Source organism: Pituophis catenifer, unplaced genomic scaffold (genome assembly GCF_029215685.1).
Source record: "Pituophis catenifer annectens isolate HBS135680 unplaced genomic scaffold, rPitCat1.0.hap2 SCAF_6, whole genome shotgun sequence".
NCBI classification, from domain to species: Eukaryota; Metazoa; Chordata; class Lepidosauria; order Squamata; family Colubridae; genus Pituophis; species Pituophis catenifer.
The window spans coordinates 25,475,261-25,499,840 of NW_027256886.1; the positions used below are offsets into that span (position 1 = coordinate 25,475,261).

General features: G+C 37.4%; 1 protein-coding gene across 1 annotated transcript; it reads right to left on the minus strand.

Annotated features, from left to right (window-relative positions):
• Positions 1-2,017: 2,017 nt before the first annotated feature.
• GYG1 (glycogenin 1) lies at positions 2,018-23,812 on the minus strand. Its single transcript, XM_070945519.1, has 8 exons — positions 23,739-23,812; positions 16,638-16,773; positions 14,455-14,629; positions 13,521-13,683; positions 11,899-12,000; positions 8,393-8,519; positions 4,719-4,938; positions 2,018-2,849 (listed from the first exon to the last, which is right to left on the minus strand). Exons 1-8 carry the CDS (start codon positions 23,743-23,745, stop codon positions 2,664-2,666), a joined length of 1,116 nt encoding a protein of 371 aa, XP_070801620.1. The 5' UTR covers positions 23,746-23,812; the 3' UTR covers positions 2,018-2,663.
• Between the last annotated feature and the right edge of the window lie 768 nt (positions 23,813-24,580).

Consider the following 24,580-nt stretch of genomic DNA (forward strand, 5'->3'; position numbering starts at 1 on the left):
ATAGTAAACATTAGTAAAAGTGATATTTTTCCAAAATAGTAAACATTAGTAAAAGTGATATTTGAGGTCCGTCTCTTGCTGGACACATTACCCAACTCACTAGAGCAAGGAATGTTGTAGGTCATCTGCTAGAGAGATACATTTGGTGGGACCTAGAAGGGCCTTCTCTGTGGTTGCTCCCTCTCTCTAGAACAGTGTTTCCCAAACTTGGCTATTTTAAGATGCATGGACTTCAACTCCCAGAATTCCCCAACCAGTATGCCTGGTTGAGGAATTCTGGGAGTTTTATTTATTTATTTATTTTATTTCTATACCGCCTTTCTCCTGTAGGACTCAAGGCGGTGTACAGTCAAGAAAAATATAGACACACAAACATCATAAAATTGCTAATTAAAATTATTACTTAGGTCAATTAAATAAAACCCAGAATTAGATAACATTTAAAAAATCATTCACATGTTCGTATGTTTAGCCCCGCCTGTTGGAACATCAGGGTCTTGAGGGCACGGCGGAAAGCACAGAGATCAGGGATATTCCGTATCTCCGGGGGCAGTTCATTCCAAAGGGTTGGAGCCCCCACAGAGAAGGCCCTCTCCCTGGGAGTCGCCAGTCGACATAATTTGACTGACAGTACCCTGAGCAGTCCCTCCCTGTGAGAACGAACTGGTCGGTGGGAGGCTATTGGTGGCAAAAGACGGTCTCGTAGGTACCCAGGTCCTAAGCCATGGAGCGCTTTAAAGGTGATAACTAACACCTTGAATCGCACCCGGAAGACCACCGGGAGCCAGTGCAGCTCGCGTAGGAGAGGTGTTACATGGGCATAACGAGCTGCGCCCATAATCACCTGCGTGGCTACATTCTGGACCAGTTGGAGCCTCCGGGTGCTTTTCAAGGGAAGCCCCATGTAGAGAGCATTACAGTAGTCCATACGGAGTTGAAGTCCATACATCTTAAAATAGCCAAGTTTGGGAAACACTGCTCTAGAACATCATTCCCCCACACATTAGACTGTTTCCCACTCTAACACTCTTGGAAGACGCTGAAGACATGGTTCTGTCAGTGGACCTGGGGAACCTAGAACCTAGATGGAGCCCATTAAGTTTGTATGAATGTGTGTTGTTGGGTGTTATTTTACTAATTTATTTTTCTTGTTTTTTTCTATGGTTTTTATATCCGTGTAAGCCTCCTTGAGTCACCATGTGTGAGCAGGTGGCAATATATATTTTCTAAAATAAAACAAAACAATTCCATCTTTAGTCTGTCTTTGATTAGGACTAACCATACTCGGCTTTCATTGAGTTGTACTTTTATTTTTTCAAATGCTCTTCCCTTTCAAAAACTTCAGAAAATCCTCAGAATTTATGCTGCCTAACTCTTAGAGGCAGGATATTTTGGCTATTGGAATTTCAAAAATAGAAGATAATTTGGTAATTGGTTATATTATTACTGTAATGAAAATTACCAAATTTCACCTAATTTAGTAACTTGCCTTTGTTTTCGTCCAGCTTATAAGAGGATAGGAAGTACGAGTCTCACATCTAGAGGTTTAGTGCATTTTGCATGTACAATTAATGGAATAATATCAATATTTCCTATTAAAACATTGTCAGCACATTGTGGAGCAGAAGTATTAGCCATTCAAAAGTATTGTTTAATCTTCTGTCAAGTATTCTAATTACTGAGGATAATAATTTACTAAAGGTGGTTATGGTGCTTTAAAGTTAATGTGGATATGCTTAAGTGTAGAAATGTCCAGCCTATAGAGTCAGAACTTCTGACACCATCTTATGACACCATTACCTTCTCTTTATTTCCTTCCCATCTCTAAGGTGTCACCCAGGTGAGCTTTCAATTAATGTACACATTCTTATGGCCTTTAACAAAGCTTCTTTTAAATAGAACACACACATTTCAAAGGAAAGCAGACTTGCAGATCAACTTTAAGAAAATCCTCAGTGATATTGATTTGAAAAGTGTGTTGATTACACAGATTACAAATGCTAAGTAAGAGACTTCAGAGGGTCACAGATTTTATTGCCACTTGATGGGTTGACAATTTTCAACAATATTTTTATTTTGTACTTTGAGTGTCGTTACAGTTCACAGATTTACTTGTCTCAGTCATACAGAGAACTGAACAAAAGCATTTGCCATGCTGTAGTTTTGTGCATAGAAATCTGGTCAGAAATGGCTGGAACTGGCAGAAAGGTAACTTTACAGTTACCAAGTTGCATATACGTATGCTAGTATTGTAAGGCTCTTCCATTATAGCTGCCTGAATCTCTAGCCATTATTTTATTGTAGCAAGCAGAACAATATTGGTGTGCATGTGTGAAAGGAAGGAGAGGTAATGCACAGTCTTTTAGGTCTAAGTAGTATGTTTCAGGCCAGTGCAGTGTCCTGTTCTCAGGTCTTTGCAGGCATATTCATGAGTTTTTGAGCAAAAGAAAAATATCTGACTGTTGGACACATGATTGGCACAAAAATTCATACTTAAAACAGCTTTTGCTCAGTTCTTACCTGCAGTATTATCAAAAGCCTTCAGTTGAGCAGTGGCAATGCTTCTGGCAAACTTAACTGACCCTAGCTGACTTTTCTAGTTGCTACAGCTCTGAAACAAGTCCTTGTATTGCTGATATTTGGGGGAGCAAATACAAGTGCTTTTACTGGAGGTAGGTGTCAAGTTTTTTCTTGATGTTGTCAAAGCTGTCTGCTCCCATGTAGTCAGCCTGACCTTGCTCCCATTTTTCTTTACGTTCTTCTGAGGACATAGCTGGTGGTGATGGTGGCAAATGTGGCATTGCTGCTGCTGAAAGTGACAGGTGGGACACTGCCTCTGTTACCTCTTCCTAAAAGGCAATGAAAGATAAGTGGGAGAAGCACAATTACACACTACAAAAAGGTATAAGCATAAAGTAACCAAGCAGAAGGCAAGAAAACCAATAAGATCCCATGCAAAGCAGCAAGCACCATTTATGCAATTTAAAGAGCTATGAATACATAAATAAAAAGTATCTGAGTCAACGAAATAGCAGACAGGTAGTTATGTTTAAGTTCTTCATACCTCTCTGCAGAAGCCACAAGAGAAAGCCAGTGTATAGACCAAGCCCGACAGCTGCAAATAGTTCATTAGAAAGTTGAAATACAGACAATAGAAAGCATAGCTCAAGAATAGATCAGTACGTTTAGTCACAGGGCTAAGAATATAACTATTGTGTTTTCTGTATATCAAGCCCAAGTAATCAATGTCACATGACTAGTCTGAATGCATAAGAAGGCAGAACCAAGTTATTTTAACTGGCAAGATATGTAAAAACATCAGTAAAAAAACCACAACTATTATAAGAGTGTTGTAACACAAATTTTAAGACAGTTGGCACAATACCACCCTTCCATTCACCCTCAATTTATCAGAGACAGCAGTTCATAATAGAGAGCAGATGTACCCCTGCAGGCATCTCTCCGTGGTCTGTTTACTGACTGCAATTTACTAGAAATTTTCTCTTAAGACAAATAACTAGATGCCAAGCATACTGCAGGATATGAAATCTTAAGAGTCCTAGGTACATATTCCAATCTGAATCAACATTTAATGAGAATTAATAGAACTGTGTCATTTAAAGTTACTTTTAAAATGCAAGAGTTTTTAAATGGTGCCTGCTGGAATTTTAACAGTGCTCTAGGATATGCCTAATCTCTGAAGAAATGGAGAGGAATCATGAATGCTTCAAGGAAATTCTTGAAATCAGCTACATAGATTTACAAAGTATGCAAATCCATTGTAAAGAACCGGCATTAATATCAAACACTTTCAGATTCCTTATAGACTTTTTCAAAGTTCTGTTGAGTGAAAGTAAGTATACAAACATTCTATCTGGGGTAGACAGAATGATAGGAAAGATGGTGGTGGGGAGTGCAGAATACTACTAGTTTTGATGTGCCTGAACTTGCACAAAACATTTGCCTCTATTTTAACGTATGTACTTCCTGTCCTGAAGTGCCTTAAAAATTCATTTGGCATTCTTTTCTTCATATTCTAGCACTGAAATGTGGCATATGTTACATATGTGTTGGAAGATACAATCTTATATGGATGATCAGGATGGGAAAAATATTTTTCTGTCTGCATATTATTTTGCTTGGTAACGTTTTCTATGAGCTTTGGAAAAAAATAGTAGATTTTAGGGGCATGTTGGCAGCATTTCAAAGAAGTCATTGCCAACTATAATTAGGATGATAGGGAAGCATGATTTGACTAAAGTGGAGAGATTCGGGAGATAAAGGGTTGTAAATTTAAGAGATTTCTTTTCCCTTGAACATTGACCTCTGGAATCTATAACCTCCATTCCTGCTCATACTTTCTGTTGTAGGAGAAATACTTCTCATGTTCCCATTCTCCAAATACCTTTTTTAACAATCTGGTTAGTAAAGCCATAAATGCAGGCTTGTCCATGTTTATTTTGGCTACGCCATGACAACAGTCTAGAACTTCAACTATTATTTGGTCTTCTAATAAGAAGCAGATCAATGTGCTGCATTTATGAGGAGCAGACAAAATGTTGCAATACTTATGACTAGTCAGCTCACTAGTTAATGCACAGTTGCAAGCTGTTTTTGTAGCAAACATGCTAGCTTCAAACCAACTCAATTCCAAGCCAAAAAAGAAATCTTTTCTACATCCCACATTAAAGTAGAGAATATCCATTTATGAGACATACCGCCTTTACACCAGTAGCTGTATCTTTGATTACACCATGCTGCTGTAATAATGGTAAGATATTTGTGACAAAAGTGTCCCACCACATATTGAGGAACTCTGGATGAATCATTGTGGGATCTTGAGCATCTTCTTTGACACTTTTTGCTTTGGAGTCATACGTATAATTCCATGGTTTCACTCTCCCTAGAAAGTGCACAACTTTAGCATTCATCCCAAACCTGTCAAAAGAAGAGGTCACCTTTATGTGTGGGTAAAGTCATAGCACCTTAACATAGGAGTGGATATCCATTATATATAGCTTGAAAGAATAATTGCTTAATAACTGTTTAAAATTAAATACAATTAAGTTCAATATTTTGTATGGATCTGAATTCTTATGTTTCAGAAAAACATCTTTATTGGCTTTACCATAGCCAGATCTAGTGGTGATGCACAAGACTGAAGTGAAATAATCAAAATCAGTGCAATATGGTTACATCAATTTGCATAATTAATTCAATTTGTTTCTTGTCAGTGAACAGCAAGAAGCTACAAACTGAAGATCACTGAAGTTCATCTCTGAGAAGTGATCAGAAATTCCACCCTGGGTATCAGTAGCTTGATTCTGCCGAAACGTCACTTCTACCCTTTTAGGAATATATCCACAATTACACGGGAAGAAACCCGAAATATTAACTATACACACTATATATATATATAACTTTTTTTACAACCCAAATGCCTACCAACTATCTACCAGATATTGCCCTTTCCTCATTTATTTGTATTATAGAAAATTTGGAAATACTAGCATATCAACAAGTCTTAATAAAGTATCTAAGTGCATAATCCTGAATTCCTTTAATAATTTGATAGACAGCATAATAGAACAAGGAGTGTTTGAAATTGAACATGAAAGGAAACCAGTTCTACAAGATGTCTTAAATATTGTATGTGAAAAACAAGTTGATTTGGTGTGTTATTTAATAAAATTAATAATTATTCTAAGCATTGTTTATTTTGCTTTTCTCCATCTTTTTTTCCTGAGTACAACGTCCCCCTAAATAAGCTATTTTAATCTCTTTGGTATTGTATGAAGTTATTTTGTTTTAAATTTTGAGTTCATACCTATTTCTGTTAAATATATTCTCCATATTTAAAAAGCATTCATTGTAACCATAACAAAATTTAAGCTCATTCCAGGAGCTGTTGCATTTGGCACAGTTGATTACCCTGCTGTAATGGCATGCTAGTATCAGGCATGGCCAGGCTTAAAATTTGGGTAGGACTGAGAAGGAATCTGGTCAGATTTTCATTTTTTAAAACTATGATATACCCATTTATGAGCTTACATTTTATTTGTACTTTGTTCCCTACTTCAAAGAGGAAGAAACTCCTGCTATAACATTTCAGCAATCCCAGGCAGAATGCTGCAAGAGCTACAAGAATGGAACTGGAGATCTTCATGTAGCGCGAACCTGAATGTAGGATTCTTTGTAGTATACTTCATGTTGTAAGAGGAGCTGCTTGCAATCACAATTACATCACAATTCCATTCACTAAGCCAGACACTCTTTCCACCAGCCACTGAGTACAATGTATTCATTCCAGTTTACATGAAGATCCCAAAATAAGGGCACTAATTTTAACCTAACAGCATCTCATGACACTCGGATCATAAGACACAGTTAGTTAAACCTTAATCAATGAAAACATTGCTTATATCAGCTGCTCTATTAAATTCGTCATCATTCAACGTTGCCTAGAGACTTGTTCCTACAACTGCACACTTGCTTCTGGATCTTCCAAGTGGCAGAATTTAAAGAGATTTGGCTTTCCCTGAGATGTAAGATAACCCAATTCGAGCAATTAACAATTTAATGCTGAGTACTGAAGTACTCAGTAACCTGAGTACTTCAGAAATGAACATACTACCAAGGTAGGTTATACCAGGGAAAAAAGTAAGGCGTTGCCATAATCTCAATTTTGTGGCATCACCGTGAGATTGTGCCATTGAAATCCAAAGATTAAAGTATTTTTTAAAAGTTTCAGATACAACATGGGACAAAAATAGGACTGATAAAGCATTTGACCTTTAGTCTTAAGGACCCTTTTACATAAGTGAAATGAATAACAGAAGCAAACTTCTCTCCTTAAATAAACATATACATTGTGGGTTTCCTAACCTTATAAAATTATATATCTATAACTATATATAACCCTCTTAGGTACCTCAGGAACTGAGTTTTTTTTTCATTTTTTTAAATAAATTATGCTTTCATAGTTCAGGTACACTGAGTTCTTCTCCATAATGGCCAATTTTACCAGAACCCTGCTGGGCTTCCAGTCTTCACCATCAACTCTTCAGGCAAGAGAAGGTGGGGAATTCTACGCAAGCCTCCCTAAAGATCTACTCTTCCAGGACATCTTATACATCAGGATACCTGAAATTCACTAAATCTTTTTCAGCACTCTGAAGTACCACTTGCAGGTCTTTATGTCCTTTGTACTTTTGAAAGGTATTATTGCTTTCAGTCAGTTTTATTCTTTGTCTTTTTAGGGCAGATCCTTAGCACCTTTTTAGGGCAGATCCTTAGCAGTAATTTTTCACAATTTCAGTTGGTACTTCTCGAACAACTCACAAAAATATAAAGAGTGAAGTAACCTTTCCGCTACAATATTCTCTTCTAACACTGTCATTTAATTGTGCCTTTGGCTGCTCACATAACAGATAGATTAAATGTCACTATCTCATCTACAGAATGACTTTCTTCCAGGATGCTACTGTGAGACAATTCCACTTTTTTATTTCAGCCTGGCATGCCTTCTTGATTTTCTTCTCAGTTATATAAACATTTGCTGAGGTCAATGTTCTAAAGTCAGTCTTGATCTTGTATTTGTTGAAGACATCTTGCCTACATTCTCCCAGCTTTTAGAGCTGTAGAAAACATAGGTTCATTCTTTACATGACCATCATACTTTTGTCTTTTACAATATAAGATAGTTTTGCTTAAAGTTATTTCTTGTCTTCCAATGACCTTTTAACGGGTGTGGTCTCACCTTTCAGCCTTTCATAATAGTCAGATTGAGCTTTGTAATTTATGTATTTATTCAATTTCTATAGCCGCCCTTCTCAGACAAGTGACTCTGGGCAGCAAAAACTTTATTAGCCAACTTATTGGCTAAACAGGCATGTTTTCTTCTGATCTACACTTATTGTACAAGCACTCTTCTTCTGGGACTCTGGTTTACTGAAGTTGTGCTAGACAACCACAGACTCAATCCTTTATCTTTTCACAGCATTACAGAAAGTTACAACTCTTGGAAACACCATTCATAGATAACCACTCAAAGAACTGTAGTGAATAGTTCTTTTAAATTTTGCTGGCTTATTCTGCTGAGATCAAAGAAAGGAGTGATAACAGAGTGATTCTAATCATCTAATTCAGATTATTCGTTCTGAAGAAGAAAAAAAACTAAGGTTGGATACAGATGTGTATTACCTATTATAGGACATAAACATGTCAATTGTTTTATTTTCATTTTAGCTGTGGTGGTCCTTGCCTTGCCATCAAGAGCAAGTAGCATAATTCCTCACACTATCTGAGTCTGGAAGCAGTAGTGACACAATGAATATCAAATCATGCATATTTAATAGTTCAGCCTACTCTATGTGCATAATCATCTACTTACGCTTTAAATGCTGGGAGGTAGGAATAAATAGAAATGCTGCTTAAGTTATAAATAAATGGGAGATGCTTGCTAATATCTGTAGTTGCCCAACTGCTGAAGAAAGTGTTCAACAGACCCTGGTCCCCACCTGAGGAAGGGAAAGAGGGAGGGAGGGAGGGAGAGAGAGAGAGAGGGAGAGAGAGAGGGAGAGAGAGAAGGGTGAGTCAAAGAAAAAGCAATGTTTTAAAATGTCTTTAAAAATCAGTTTCAAATATTCTTGACATACTATACATAAAATGAATCCGGAAAATCAGAAATGTGTACGTCTCATCTGCAGTATTAGTTTGGTAGTTTTGTGGAACAAAATTTAACAAGTTTATTAATACAATTTAAAATTCTGTTTGGTAATGAACGAGACAGCTTTCCAAACATTCATAATTCCTTAATTGAAGTGAAGATGGATCATCTAATTATTTCAGAAGTATGAATCTGTATTCATGCCAAATAAAGTTTTTGCTGATGGAAATCAGTTTTAAAATTGCTTTACAATGTGTATACCTGTTTTCTCAAATAAAAAATGGAACCATTAGAAGCTATGAATATGCCCAACAGTGATGTAAATGATTAAAACTGAACCTTTCAGGGGAGTGATTTTTGTCTTTATTGACCACTGCTATTTATCAGTTGTTTTTCTCAATGAAGGACGTGATCATCCATGCACTGACTTCTTCTGCAAGCATCAATGACTCATCATGAATTAATATTTAAGGCTTCCAAGCTCTTGGCATCTTATCCAGAACGCTAGCTTCAGGGAGCCCAGATAGGATTGCATATATCAATCTACATTCTTTCAAATTATTTTGTAAGGCGACAGACAATCATTCAGGACAAGGAACCGTTTATGTTGCTTATCTCAGTTTAGCGAACAGAATAGTGAACAATAGAGTGACAACAACATTTTAGAAGCAGCCTAGCTTCTTGGATTGATCTACAAAAATTAAGAGTGGGGACTTTTCACTTAAATACTTTGTAAAGTTATTTATTCAATAAGGATTAAAGACTGCTATTGATACAGATACATCAAAACTTAGAAGACCACGGTAAGTTTTGGTTGGATCTACCAGAGAGTCAAGATCAAATATGATTCACATATGAAATCTGGTACATTTGATTTATATAATTTCTACCTTTAAAATAGAGTTATCTTATTCATTTTACAAGTCAGAGTAAGATTAGGAATATTCTTTCCACAGTCCTAAGCATACAGCTGGAACACATTACAACATTGGGTCTGAGTGCATCTGAAACTCTTTGTAATTTCAAGCTTGGCAATTCTAGTTGCTATACTAATTTAAGATTCAGGGCATATTGAACATATAATAGAAAAGACCCAAACACTTAACACATTTCTAAGGAAATGGCATCTCTGTTTCAATTTCTGACAGAAGAAAGAGTTGTCTGAAATTTGTTCTCTGTATACCATGGTTATTGCCAAAACATACCTCTTGGTAATATTTTTAAGTGAAATTCAATATACTTGCACTCTGGGATAAATGTCAAAATAAACTTAGGGAATAGCCAAGGAAGGTAATATTAAGATAATATAATCAGAGGGAACACAAGACTTCTATTTGTGTTTTGCTTGAGACAGGAGCCATGCAATCTTAATTGTTAATGTAAGCCATCTAGTATCTTTGCCAGTTTAACTAGTGCCAATACTCATTAATTAAGTCACATGAAAAAAACCAAGAGTAATTTAGGACTTTTAAATAACAAAAAAGCAGCTCAAAAATACAGTCCTAAATAACTCTTGTTATTTCATAGACTTTGTTTTCCATTTTGCACTCCATGTTAAAAGAGGCACAAATAAATCTACTGAAAAGCAACAAAATTTAGGCAACAAAGCAACAAAGAAGACAGCTTCTTTGGAAATTTGGAAGTTAGTTTCTACCAACTAATACAAGCAACTCCTAAAGTTAGAAAGCAGCAGGTTTAGTTCACATGAATGAAGCTTTAGAATGTGGATACTCGTATGGGGGAAGGGAAGGGAAGAATTTTCCAGTGATAAACTATCTGCAGTAATGTAACCTAATTTTCACGCATATTTTAGCAGAGGGAACACAACAGTACAAGTGTGAATAATACCAAAAATATGCCCATTCATTATACATCTATGCAATGTTTTCATCTCCTTTTACAATTCAATATAGTTCCTCTAAAAAGCATCTTCCACATAATTTTCAGCACAAACATACAGACACTTCCCCCAGAAGGGAATTTCACATTAGGAGCAATTATAGCCAAGCAAGTAATAAATAAAGATCCTGTTCTACAGAGATAACAAACCTTTGTCTCATGGACCATTTATGGATCATTTCCAAAATACAGAAAAATACATAGGGTCAGAATCTAAAATAACAGAGTTGGAAAGGACTTGGAAGTCTTCTAGCCCAACCCTTTGCTCAAGTAGGAAAGCCTACTTCACTATTTCAGACAAATGGTTGTCCAATCTCTTCTTAATAAACTCCAGTATCCACAATGTCTGGAGATAACCAGTTCCACTGATTAATTGTGCTGTCAGGAAATTTCTGCTTAGTCCTAGGTTAGGTCTCCTTTTGATTATTGTTTTTTTTTCTGCCTTTAGGTGCTTTTGTGGCAGCTCCTCAAATATTTGAAAACTGCTAGTCCTTTTCACCTGATCAGACATACTCAATTGCTACAACTGTTTTTCATATTTTTTAGCCTCCAGTTCCCTAATCATCTTCGTTGTTCTCTGCATTCTTTCTAGAGTCTCAACATCTTTTTTATATCGTGATCAAAATGATGCATTATTCCAAGTGTGGTCTTACTAAGGCATTATAAAGTGAATCATGTGATCTTGATTCTAATCCTCAATGATTCTAACCCTAGGACTCTGTGCCTTTTTGGGCAGCTGCAGCACCCTGCTGGCTCATATTTAAGTGATTGTCCACTAGGACACAAAGATCCTGCTTGCAGTTATTATTGAGCCAGGAACCACCTATTCTATATCTGTGCATTTGGTTTTTTCTTGCCTGCATGTGGAACCTTACTTTTTTTAACCATTGAATTTCATTGTTCAATACTGTTCAGAGCCTTCTGTATCTTGAGCCTATCTTCTGAAATATTGGCTATTCCTGGCAGCTTAGTGTCATCTGCAAATTTGATGAGTTTCCTTTCTATCTGCTCATCAAAATAATTGATGGAGATATTGAAGGGCATAAGATACAGCCCTGGGTTACCCCACTATATTCTTGTCTCCATGTAGGTACAGTTCAATTAAGGATTAAATGTTGAATGCAGTTGATCAGCCAATTACTAATTCATCTATGGTAATGCTGTCTAACCCACATTTTTCTATCTTATCAAGCAATGGATTGTGGTCTACTTTATCAAGTGCTTCCGAAGTCCAAGTAAATTATATCCACAGCATTTCACTGGTCCACTTATTTTGTTACATTGTCAAAAATGCAGTAAGATTTGTCTGGCATGATCTGTTTTTGACAAACCTCTAGGTGTTCGCAGATTTGTTGCTTGATTATCTTTTTCAGAATCTTCCCAGGTATTGATGTCAGGCTGATAGGTCTGTTTCCTGGATCCATTATTTTTTCCTTTTTTAAAGAAGGGAACTACATCAGCCTGTCTTTGCACTGAAAAAGGTCTGTTTCTAGATTTTTAAAACCTGCTTTTATTATAGTTATAAATAATTCAGGGTGGCTAACATATCTAATACTCCGTCCCACTCCTATTTTCCTCCCAAGACCACCCTGTGGGGGTGGTTGGGCTGAGAGTGAATGATTGGCCCAAAGTAACTCAGCTGGCCTTCATGCCTAAAACAGGACCAGAACTCAGAGTCTTAGTTTCTAGCCTGGTGCCTTAATCACCAGACCAAACTGGATGTTATTCAATTTTAACTTATATTTTATTATAAATCTTATTATAATTTTTACTATGTTTATGACTTCTTATTCAGAAAAATAGCATTTATTTATTAAATTCATTTGCCACTATTCTTGCCAACAGGTGCCTGCAGGTAGCTTACAACAGAAAAACAGTTTCCTAATTCTCTGCAAAGAAAATCAAGCTAAGTGTCCCTTGAGCCAATATTGTACAAATTGACTTCCTGCAATCTGTACATACTACAGCTCCAAACAACATGGTCAGCAGTGATGGGAGTCATAATAGAAACAATACTACTGTAGCTTTTTTCAAGTTAGGCTCTTGCTTTCTGAATGTAAAAGATTGTGGCCTAATTGCAGAGATGAAAAGCCCAAAAAATCATTCTCCTTTAGGCAGAAGATTATTGAAACAAATAGAGAAACAGGCCGAAATGTTAACAGTACATTCTCACTTTCTATCTGCAATTATTTTCTTCTAGATTCTAGCTGGCCATGCCCTTCTTTTTGGCAGCGGTAGCTGCAAAGGACCAAGTAAAGTATTGTTGCATAAGTGAGTCTTTTCTAGTGAGTCAGGCCAATCTTCTTTGGAATTCAAGGGGGGGAGGGGGAGAGAAATTGTCTTTTTAAAATCCACTGCAGCTGAAAGGTGCCCTTTGCAGGGTTGTATTCAAGCAGTAGCTAGAAGCAAAGGGGTTTCTACATGGATGCGGGAACCAGTCTTAATGAGTTAAATGGCCTCTTCAAACTCTTGATGCTAGGAATGTTCTCATTAGGTCTTCCTTTAAGAAAGATCAATAGCAGTGTGCTTTGATATTGTTGCCAAATGGATGTTGTGGTTCATTATGCATTTATCTAACCATGTTATTGTGGCTTGAAAAATAACACTGGTCTGTTATTTTTCTAGAAGAAGCAGAACACACTGCCCTATTCTATATGCCATTAGGTCTGTTGAAAGGCAATCTATTTGCAGTTCTTATTGTAATCATATACACACAGCTGATTTATTGACAGATTACCCACTTCCTTTTTACTCCACTTTTAGGAAATCTTATTAATGTTTCATACATTCAGGTCCATTGAAATAAAACCCCATCTACTGAAAGCTTCAGAAATACTCCGTTCTACAAGCATTACACATTTGTTGCAGGTTTGTTCTGAATAATCTGATTTAACAGAAACCCAGCCTTTAAATAAAAGATTTCCCCATCATCCAGATAAAATGAGATACGCACCATCAAAGCTGCCTTTCTCTGTGGCAAGTTGTAACAGCTGATTGAATGTTTCAATGGAAGGCCTATAGACAAAAACTCCTGAATTGAAACAGTCAGGCCAGCCTGGATCTGGGGCTGCAGAAAGTTCTTCTCTTTCAAAAAGTTCATCGATGTTTGACAAGACCTAATAGGGAAGAAATGGTTCGCAGGTACAAGTGAATCATTCACCAGCAAAAGGAATGGTAATTTCCTCTGAGATACATTGTTATGACATTATTTAGACCTACTAATGTTAAGGTTTTTTTTTCTGGAAGCAAAATTAATTGAATGCATTTCAATTCAAAATCCATGCTGCATTTTCCTTCCCCATTTTAAAGTTGTTCGGAAGAATCCTGTCTATATGACAAAGATAAGACTAGGACTAGGCATTCTAGATAATGGGTATATTTCTATATCTAGCACTACCCCAGAATTCTGGCGCAGTCTGACTTTTTCCTTAAATGACTACCTATTTATCGACAGGGCAATTAGATGCATAGAAAAATATATGCTTTTAATGCACTGGATGAAGCCGTAATTTGCTGTAGCAAAGTATCCAGTTTCTTACATATCTCTATTTATTTAGTGTATGACATAGAGTAAATGGATAATAGTAGTAAAATATATATATAAAAGGAACACATAATACTATGGTACATATACGATGGAAATATGTAGTCAATTTTGTAAGGTATGAGGAATTGTAAGTTTTATATAAGTTATAGGTTATTTTTTAAAATACTTTGGTTCAGGAGAATGGAATAAATATTCTATATATTAATACTACATATGTCTGAAGTGGTGCAAATCAAAAGCATTTCATCGACTCACTATGTGCCATATAAATTACTATTTCCTAACATGAACTGAAAACAAACACAACTAAAAGGGATTATCAGCAGCAAGAAAGACATACCATTGTATCTGCATCCATAAACACACACTTTGAATACTGTGTTAGTTCCCAGCAGTGGAGTTTTGTCAAAGTAACACCAAGTTCAGGCCTTTTCAATAGTGCAAGATGGGCTGAATCACCACTGTCCAAAACATCCACCAGCTTCACTTCATCAAAGACCTTTTCTAAGACTGTCCTATTGAAAGGAATGGTCATGGTTTACATCAATACTCAATGCCACTCACGCTCATCCATTAACTGTCTACACTATCCCTAGAACCTGTGAGAAAGCAGACTCCTATATCATATTTCTGCAAGAGCCTATAGGAATTTGCTTAAAATAGACTCTCCTGACAGCAACTGTATATTTCAAACTTAAAGTGTACAGGAATGCAGACTTGAGATAATGCACTTGAAGGGTGGTGGATTAGTAGTACTGACAGGTTCTCAGAGCTACACAAACAGATGGGTCAAAAAGACCTACACTCTTGATAAGTCAACTGGCTATTTTAAATTAAAGAATTATGAAGCTTTTAGCATTTATGAAATGATTTCTGGGCAGTAGCCAAGAATATACTAAGGTTGCAGAACATACCTAGAAAAAACTGATAAGGTTTGAAAATTCTCAAAATTATTAACAATAACCAATCATTGTTATTCTCATTGATAATGATTTAGCATTTGCAAAAATAGAAAAACAATAGAGATGCAATCACAGAGCAGGAGCAGGAACAGGAAATAGTGGTGGCGGCTCTAAATTCTACCAACAAAATTTATCTTATTTTGAAATTTCTAGTTAGCTGAGTTTTCACTGAAACAAGAATAATAGCTTTTTTGAAGTTTTAAATCTAAAATATTGAATTATTAAATCACCTCTTAAAATGTAGGGGTCTAAAAAGCTCTAACAATGTAATAGTATGATGTACAGAGATCTTTTTTATACTACCACTCTCTTCTCTGTTACTCAATACAAAAGCAACAGTCCTGGGCAACAGGCAATACTTCCTCTCTACCAGTTTTACCCTAGATTCTAGGATTCATGTTTGTGCAAGAAGAATCTAGAAGACTTACTGTCACTTCCCTACAGATAACTGTTTCCTTTCTAGCTAATAGATGACTTTTGTCCAACCGCCCATGAAACTTATGCTGAAGATGCTTAATTATTAAAATTCTGGCATAATTTTTGTCTTTAAAGATTCTCCTGGAACTGAAGGTATTTCTACCAAAGATATTTATTTAGACTGGGAGAGAAGAGTAAGTTCTTTGTAAAGTTCCATTTATGTAAAACTTTAAACAAATTTAAACACCCTGCCCTCCATCTTGCATAACATTTGATACAATTGCTAAAGATTTAGCACAGGAAGCCACAAATCTCACTATGTAAATATTTGAGTAAGCTTGAAGATGTAGTGAAGTTTCTCATATCCTTAGCAAGACATTTAGAATTCAGGCTACAAATTAAATTAGCCTTAAATTAGGAAATAACTATAACTATATAACTATAACTAATTAAATCTGCTAACACATGAACACTACCTTAGTTGTCCATAAATAGACTTGTCTTTCCTGTTTACACTAAGAGTAAGCAGTATGATGTCTCATCTTTATAAACATCCCCAGTTGCTAAAATCTTGGTCTTGCATTATTTTCAACATCCATTCTTATGAAGCAAAAATCTTTCAACTACATTCAGTTAAAAGGCAACCCCAATGTCAGCATATGGATTGTTTGTATAGAATCAACTTGTCTGCTCCTCCTCCAGCACAATACCCCTTTCTCTTTACTCCAGTCTCTAGACAACCCTAAAGGCAAATGGCCTTCAATGGCAATTTCCAATGAATGTAGAAATTAAGAGCCAAAAGAAAAAAAAGCTGTAAATATACACATCAATTCTCTACTTAAGGATGGTTAGAAAGAAATAATAGTTCTGGGCAGGTTCGGGTTTATTACTTTACAAATAAAATTTCAATGGGAACTGTAAGACACTGCTTGTTCCAGTTAAGTGAAAAAGAAAATATTACTTCCGCTATGAAATAACTTTTCACATTATTTCTACATATGATTTATCTTAACAAAAGATGGTCTAGCTATGCTCTGAAGGGAAAATTCACCCAGCTGCATCTATTTTTAACTAAGCTCCCACTTGACCTTCGGATGCACGTTTTCACTGGGACTGGATGGCCACAGTGCATCAGGCAACTCACCTCATTGCATCAGATACATGGGGAGTGATCAATACTGTCAACTTCCTTGTTGTTCTGTAATTCCGTAGCGATGATCCAAGGACAAGTGCTCCTTTTACATAGGAATCATTTGTGGCTAGTGTCACAAAAGACTGGTCTTAAGGAAAAGAGACACACATTTTATTAATATGGAAAAGACCAGTCATTGCCCATAGTGTATTCTTAGGCACCCATCACCTATCACTCTGTTTTATTCCGGCAGTAGTTCCAGAAAGACAGAATTTAAATTTTTAGGCTAAAAAGAATTATTGTACTTATACAAGTAGTCCTTGACTTACAATCACAACTGGGACTGGAATTTCCATAAGGGGTTGCTGTCCTAAGTTGAATCAGACAATTTTATGACAATTTTTACAGTAGTCAAATAAATCACTTTGGACATTAAGTGAATCACGTGGCTGTTAAGCAAATAATGCAGCCATTAAGTGAATCCAGCCCCCCCCCACTGACAAAAAAGGTTGCAATTTGCGATCACACGCTGCAACCAGTTGCCAAGTGCCTGAATTGCGATCACATGATTGCAGGGGTGGTGCTATAGTCATAAATCTGTGTACAAGTTGTAAGTTACTTTTTCTGAGACCATCTTCGAATGCTTGTCAGTCATAAGTCGAGGACTTCAGTATCTATATATCCAGACAGCAATCAAATGACTGCAAGATGGGTGGCTATATAAATATTACAAATAAATAAAACATTTTTTGAGATCACAAAATAAAATATTGCCTTTCTACGGGCTTCCAAGAAGCTTTTGGCTGATCAGTTTAGGAACATACTAGATCAGAGAAGATGAAGGTAACCTGACATTCTGCCACCCTCTTTTGGCTTTGGCAATACATCTGGAGCTGATAATTACTAGACCAAATAAAATATTAATAAACATTAATTCATCTACAATGTTTAATTGATATTAATTTTTGTAGGTCCCATCTATTAGAGAAGTACAACTAGTGTGACCACGAAAAACAGTCTTCTTTATAGAATGTTATTACCTCAAAGATAATAAGCCCCCGTGATATTTTTCTGAAAGGCCTTGAAGACATGGTTCTGTCAGCGGACCTGGGGACCCCTGGTTGGTGGAGAGCCAATCAAGTGGCTGGTTAGATTGCTGCCATGCGAAGTGGAGTGGGATGGGTACTGTACTGTATTATGAATTTTTAATTTTGTAAACCGGCCAGAGTCCTTGGTTTATATAAAATATGTTAATTAAATATATAATTAAAAAAATAAAATACTCATGCATATCGTGATGCAATTGATATCTACAATTACCTAACCAATAATGCTAGAACATGCATGTTGAAAAGTTCTTCCTGCAGGATAGGACCAAATACCACCCACTGGTAGTAATTTAATCCTAACATTTATTTTCTTTCCTGTCCTACCTGTGGCAATAGATTAATGTAGGAGTAAACAATAAAATATATAATCCTGAACAGAAAACATTCAAAGGGACATGCTGTCCATACGTTATTGGATACCATGTCCCTTTTTGTTGTTGTTGTTGCAGGGTTATACTTTTGTGGAGATGAAACTATCAAACTTCATATCATCTGGAAATAGGAAACTTCTGTGTCAGTGAAATTATTAAGAAATGTGTTTAGCAATTCAAATTTTGCAAGATAAACTGGCTGTCACAAGTTTAAATTATACATACCAAATGGATTTCTAATTAAATGCATTGTTCGCTACTTTTGCATGGGATTCAACTTAGTGGGTTGTAGTAGAAATGGCTCAGACCTTCCCACCCATGTAGTTCTAAAATAAAGTTTCTACAAATTCATTAATTTCTCCCCATGAAATACATTATCTAAACATTTTTCAGGCAGGTTAGAGCAGACCAGCCTAGTCTACCTTATGCCTCCTTAGGCAATGACATGTTTATACGTATCCAATTTTGCAATGGAATATCAAAACGGGTTCTTTAATCATCTGTGTCCTGAGATGTCTATCACAAGCAGGCTGATAAACTCAACAGTGTATTTTAATTCCTTATGCATAAAATCATTACTTAAATATATTTATACAACTACTACGCCTGTCCAATTGTAGTGGTTGCGTGCCCAGGAATGGGTTTGGAGTGTACATATTTTTTTTCCATTGTAAGCTTCCATAATCAATTGCTCTGTTGGCTGAAAAGAAAATATTTGAAGATGATGCAATGGTGGTAAGGGAAAAAAGACTTTTTACATGTCTCAGTAATACATCCTTATTGTATCAGCTAATCTGTTTGAGACAAAGCCTTACAGACCTTAGCTATCTACCCAGTGGTGAAATCCAATTTTTTTTACTACCAGTTCTGTGGACATGGCTTGGTGGGCATGGCTTGGTAGGCATGGCAGTGGAAGGATACTGCAAAATCTCCATTCCCAGCCCACTCTAGGGGAAGAATATTGCAAAATCTCCATTCCAACCCTACTCTGGCCCAGCCAGAGGTGGTATTTGCCAGTTCTCCGAACTATTCAAAATTTCTGCTACCGCTACCAGTTCTCTGAACTACTCAAAATTTCCACTACCGGTTCTCCAGATTCTGTCAGAACCTGCTGGATTTCACTCCTGCATCTACCTGGTAAGCAAGTCATATTACATCTGGAAATTATTATTTAGAGCAATTGTAGGCAGCCTAACCTGGAGATATTTCTGCTCTTGTCAGTAGATAGCAACTGGAATATAGATGAGGCTCAAACCAGCTGATTCAGTGTTATCATTAGTTGCATACAAAAGTCTTCTCCTTCAATCTGAAAACCTAGCTAGAATTTGTGTTTAAATTAGAGTCTAGCTATTGTTCTTTCTAACTGTTGAAAGTTAAAGTGTGATAAACTGGCACTTGTAGCCTGTAATTATCATTTAGGAAGGAATGAACAGCCAGTCTGGTACAATGATTAAGGTGTTGGCCTAGAAACCAGGAAGCTCTGAGTTCTACTCTTACCTTAGGCATGAAAGCTGGCTGTGTAACTTTGGGCCAATCACTCTCTCTCAACGCAACTTACCTCAATATATTGTTGTGGGGAAAATACGAGGAAAAAATATTAGATATGTTTGCTGCCTTGTGTTATTTATAAATGAATAAAGGTGAGATAAAACTCAAATAAATACATGTTATTTGTTCCTTACTAAAGAAAGGTAAACTGAATATTAATTCCAAATTGGTAATGTCTAGTATTCAATGGATTTTTTTTTAATTATTCAAGGTCAATGTTACTTAAAAACTTCATGCAATTGTGTAAATGTTTATAAAATGATTTTGTAGAATCAATCAATCTTTTATTTTGGTCAAGGACCAATATAAAAACAAGAACAAAAGCAAAGACTCCAGAAACAATCTAACAACGTTACTATATAGTAAATATTGATTTTTATTAATATCAATGACAATTTTATAAACATAAGATATAAAGATGATTGTACTAATATCATGTTTTATCTAAATCAGTATTACTCTACAGGTTGAGTATGGATTATGGATTATATATGATTATGTTGAAAGAACAAACTAATACAACAATGCAATACAGCTCAGATCACTAATATGTTTTTGAAGATAATTTAACAAAATGCACATTTTATGAAATTTGCTGGCATAAATTAAGTGTTCAATTGCTTCTATGGATTTATCAGCATACACAAATTCACAACAGGAAATAGTGAGAAAATCTGATATAATCCAGCATCTAGCAAGCTCTTATATTTCTGAATATATATATATATACTAAACTATCAGACCATTTAATATTGAGGATTATTGTGTACATAATTACTGTACACATAATCCAAAATATTTTTCCAACTTAATGTTTCTAAAGCTGCTTTATTCCTAAGGGATTTTTTTATCCCAAAGGTCATTCATAAAATCAGTTTCTTCTTTGAGAAGATGTGATATGAGTGGGTTAAGGCAAACTTATCAATATAAACTTAAGAATATTACTCAAAAGTGTTGATTACTTACATCACTTTATTGTAACACCACAATAACAGGTTTTAAGTTCAATTTCCATTTATTGCTATAATTCCACACAGATTTTGGAAAAATCAAGAGAAAACATAATTTAGTTTAAACTCAAGGCTATCTTAACATTGACCATTACAGTCACTTGTGCCTTTTACGGTCAGGCCCAAGCCCAAAGATAACACAGTGAAATCCAAGCTAGTCCAATACTTTATTTGCTCACATCTAATAGACAACATCACACCAGGCTAAAGCTACAATCGTCTAACATAATAGATATATCCTAAGAGATTCTAGAGTGTGGCTTTTAATTTTTTCCTCCCCAAACCTCCTGGATTGGTCAGACTCTTATTTTGGGCTTCTCATTGGAATGTCCTACCTCCTCCATGGGAAACTGCAGTGCTCCTGCTGAGATCCCTCTCCCCTCCCCAATTCCTTTTCTAGTTGCACCTTCCATCACACTAACCTCCAGAGAGGTTAGGCTATATTGTACAATAGCCATGCATAATGTCTCAAGACACCCTTTTTTCAGCAGGTGGAAGAACTTGGCTGACCTTGTCTGGAAAGCAGGGTCAGACTTGATTAGTATTTGGAAGGAAGACCACTGGGTAATTTTATGCCTCTAGGTTGAACCAGGGTACCAAAACACAACATGTGACAAAGCAATGTCAAGTTTACTGTAATAGGAAAACTACATGGACATGTCCATTAAGTCATCAGAAGCTCAAGGTAATTTTTTTTAATAAAGCACCCTTACAATTATGCTTCAATTTAGAAAAGAAGTGCTTCAAAAATATTTAATCCCTGTCACCTGGAGTTAAATGGATTGGGCAGCAATGATGAAAAGACCATTGCATTTTTTTTTTTACAAAGTCTGCTTCCCAAAGCACACAATACAAGATCATCTAGACTATATCCTGACTCAGCACAAGGCAGCACACATGCCTGAAACCAAGTCATATAATTTATGCATAGAAGCATTCCAGAGTTGAATTGGTTTATGGCCAGGGGAAGTTAGGGTTGATATTAAGAATGGATGAATGCAGAAGGCAAGCCTTTATTCATGCAAATAAAGTAAAAAAAAAAATGCCCAGGCCTTCGCTTAGTGAATGCTTTATGATAGTGATTAGATAGGTAAAAATCTTAACACCTTGCATTGGTCAATAGGCTAAAATCTCAAAGTAGAGCTACCTGTGGCAGAACAAAGGTACATATAAACATTTAGAACATTAATGTGAGATATTACAGGCATATCTATCCAAGGTTTTCAATTGTTTTCCAAGATAGCAGAGCCAGTAAAGGCTAAGCTTTTGCAGAACAATCACAAGAAAGGCTCACATTTGGTGGAAAGAAACCCCCGTACCCACAGTAACTATTCCTCAAATCTTTGGGAATATGTTATCATCTACATAACCTGCGTAGCTGGCATTGTGGGTTGGAAGAAAGTTCTTCTGACTGAATAGTTAATTTAAAACAGTAGATTCCTACTTCCCATTCAGTTCTTTGGGCTCCTCAGCAACCCACTTGTGCACCAACTTGAAAGCGAACAAGCCACAGACTTAAATGTGTTATTATTAATAATTCTCCATGGTTCTGTGGTGAGGTTCCCAACATGTTTTGACCACAGCCATTCTTCACATTTTGAAAACACATTCAGGCTCCAGGCTTCCTCAAATCGGTATTGTACTAGATTGAGATAGTGATTGTGTTAAACTGTTAAAAGTATCAAATTTAAAAATTAATATTCCGGTTACTTCCCCATGGAATTGACAGACTGTTCCTTATTACTTCTACTTACCATTGCCATTTTTGGGGAGCAGGTGGATAGCCACCAAACTTATTTCTTGACAAAGTTTATGCAGCCGATTGATAGCCCACAGCTCTGCTTGCAACACTTCCTTTTGCTTTATAATTAACCTCTGGCCACATCGGCGTGGTGGAGCGTCACACCATTGGTCCCCAGGACCACTAGGCTATGAGGCTACAAACAGTGGTTGCAGTATCTGCAGCCCTAGATAAGAAAACACGAACCGCTATCTGGAAAATTCTATCAGAGCAGAGCGATACGTTTCAAACATCTAATCTCGGTTACATGGTGTCTCTTCTACCCAATTAGGTATCTATCTATCTATCTATCTATCTATCTATCTATCTATCTATCTATCTATCATCAATCTATCTATCTATCTATCTATCTATTATCTATCTATCTATCTATCATCTATCTATCTATCTATCTATCTATCTATCTATCATCTATCTATCTATCATCTATCTATCTATCTATCTATCTATCTATCTATCTATCTATCGTCTGTCTGTCTGTCTGTCTGTCTGTCTGTCTGTCTGTCTGTCTGTCTGTCTGTCTATCTATCTATCTATCTATCTATCTATCATCTATCTATCTATCTTTCTATCTTATCAGCCCAAAGATAAGAGAGAGAAAAGCTGACCCATCATCGACCAAGCTCACAGAACGGGTCTATCTGTGCCCTACGGATTCGCCCGAGCGGCACAAACAAGGCTGCCGCTTTAAGAGGAGAAGATACGCGCATGATGCGCGCAGCAATGCACAAATTACAAGAGTTTTTCTTTTCCCATTTGGCCACCGGTGCCCGTCACCCGCACGTGCCCAGACCTTGCTCCGAAGATCCTCAAAAGGGAGGCAGCGTATGCTGACTTGCACTCCTTGCACGCTACTCCCTTGTGGTGGTGGGGGGGGGGACGGACGGGGGACGGACAGGGCTCACGCGCCAGCCTAAAAATAGGAGCCGCCATGCGTAAAACAGGGCAGCCCGAGGTCTCCCGAGGACGAGCGCTCCCGCCAGCCGCCTGGCCCAAGCGAGCGCCGCTTTCTTTTCCTTTCCTTCGCCGGACCAGCAGCCGCCGGGAACGAGGAAGTGCCGCAGCTGCTCCGGCTTGTCAGTCACTTGTGGCTAGATTAGAAGGTAACGCCGGATCCGCGGCGACCGGGCGGAGAAAACCAAACCCCGGAGTGGAAACTCGGGCGGATGTAGGACCCGCTCGCTCTCCGCAACTGACGACGAAGCCGTCGCGAAAAGGACGCGCCGCCAGCCTCCTTCCGGAGGGGGAAAACAGAAAGCGTCATTCCGGCTTACCTGCCATGGTGGTGCCGCTCTCAGTTCTGCAACCCAACTCTCCAGCACCCCCTTCCCGACACTCGCTCCCTTTCCGGAGCTCCACCTCTTTATATAGGGCAGGCGGAGCCCAGGGGAAGGGGCGGAGTCTCCAGAAGGAGCCGAAAAGGATATGCCTCGGGGGGGGGGGGGAGGGAGGGTGGACGAGGGGGCCTGTTGCCTGCGGTGTAACTTTGGAAGGCCGCGGTCTAGCGAGAGCCTTCGGTGGAAGAAGATACGGTGGCTTGCTTGCTAGCTGAAACGGAAAGGGAAAGCGAAGGCTGCCTCCTAAGGTCATTTTAGGCTGGCAGGGAAAGATCCGAAATCCCTGGAGAAGGGATGCGCACCAGGAACTCGCCCGGTTGAATGGTACCCGCTATAAAGAGCATTGTAGCTGCGTAGGCTGAGCTGAAGAAGCTTCTTGCATGAGAAGCGAAACGTCTTCAAGGAAAAAAACAAAAACAAAGCAAGTCCAGTTGAAAAAAAAAAACAGTTTGTCTCCCTGAATGACCAAGAATCTTAATAGGCGGCACAGTAGAGTAGCTGCTCTGAAAAACTTTGGCCAGTGAAAGCAAGTCTGTGAAAGCAAGACAGGTCCAGAGGTGGGTTTCAGCAGGTTCTGACTAGTTCTGGAGAACCGGTAGTGGAAATTTTCAGTAGTTTGGAAAACCGATAGCAAAAATTCTGACTGGCCCTGCCCCCATCTATTCTCTGCCTCCCAAGTCCCAGCTGATTGGGAGGAAATGGGGATTTTGCAGTAACCTTCCCCTGGAGTGGGGAGGGAATGGAGATTTTACAGTATCCTTCCCCCTGCCACGCCTACC

Bases quoted from the DNA above. Each gene is read 5' to 3' on its own strand.
- GYG1 (XM_070945519.1), bottom strand. The intron at 12,001-13,520 runs GTGCGTATCTCA...TCTTTAAAAAAG, and splicing joins AGAGAAAGGCAGCTTTGATG to GAAAAAATAATGGATCCAGG. The intron at 8,520-11,898 runs GTTTGTCAAAAA...TCCCTTCCTCAG, and splicing joins AAATCTGCGAACACCTAGAG to GTGGGGACCAGGGTCTGTTG.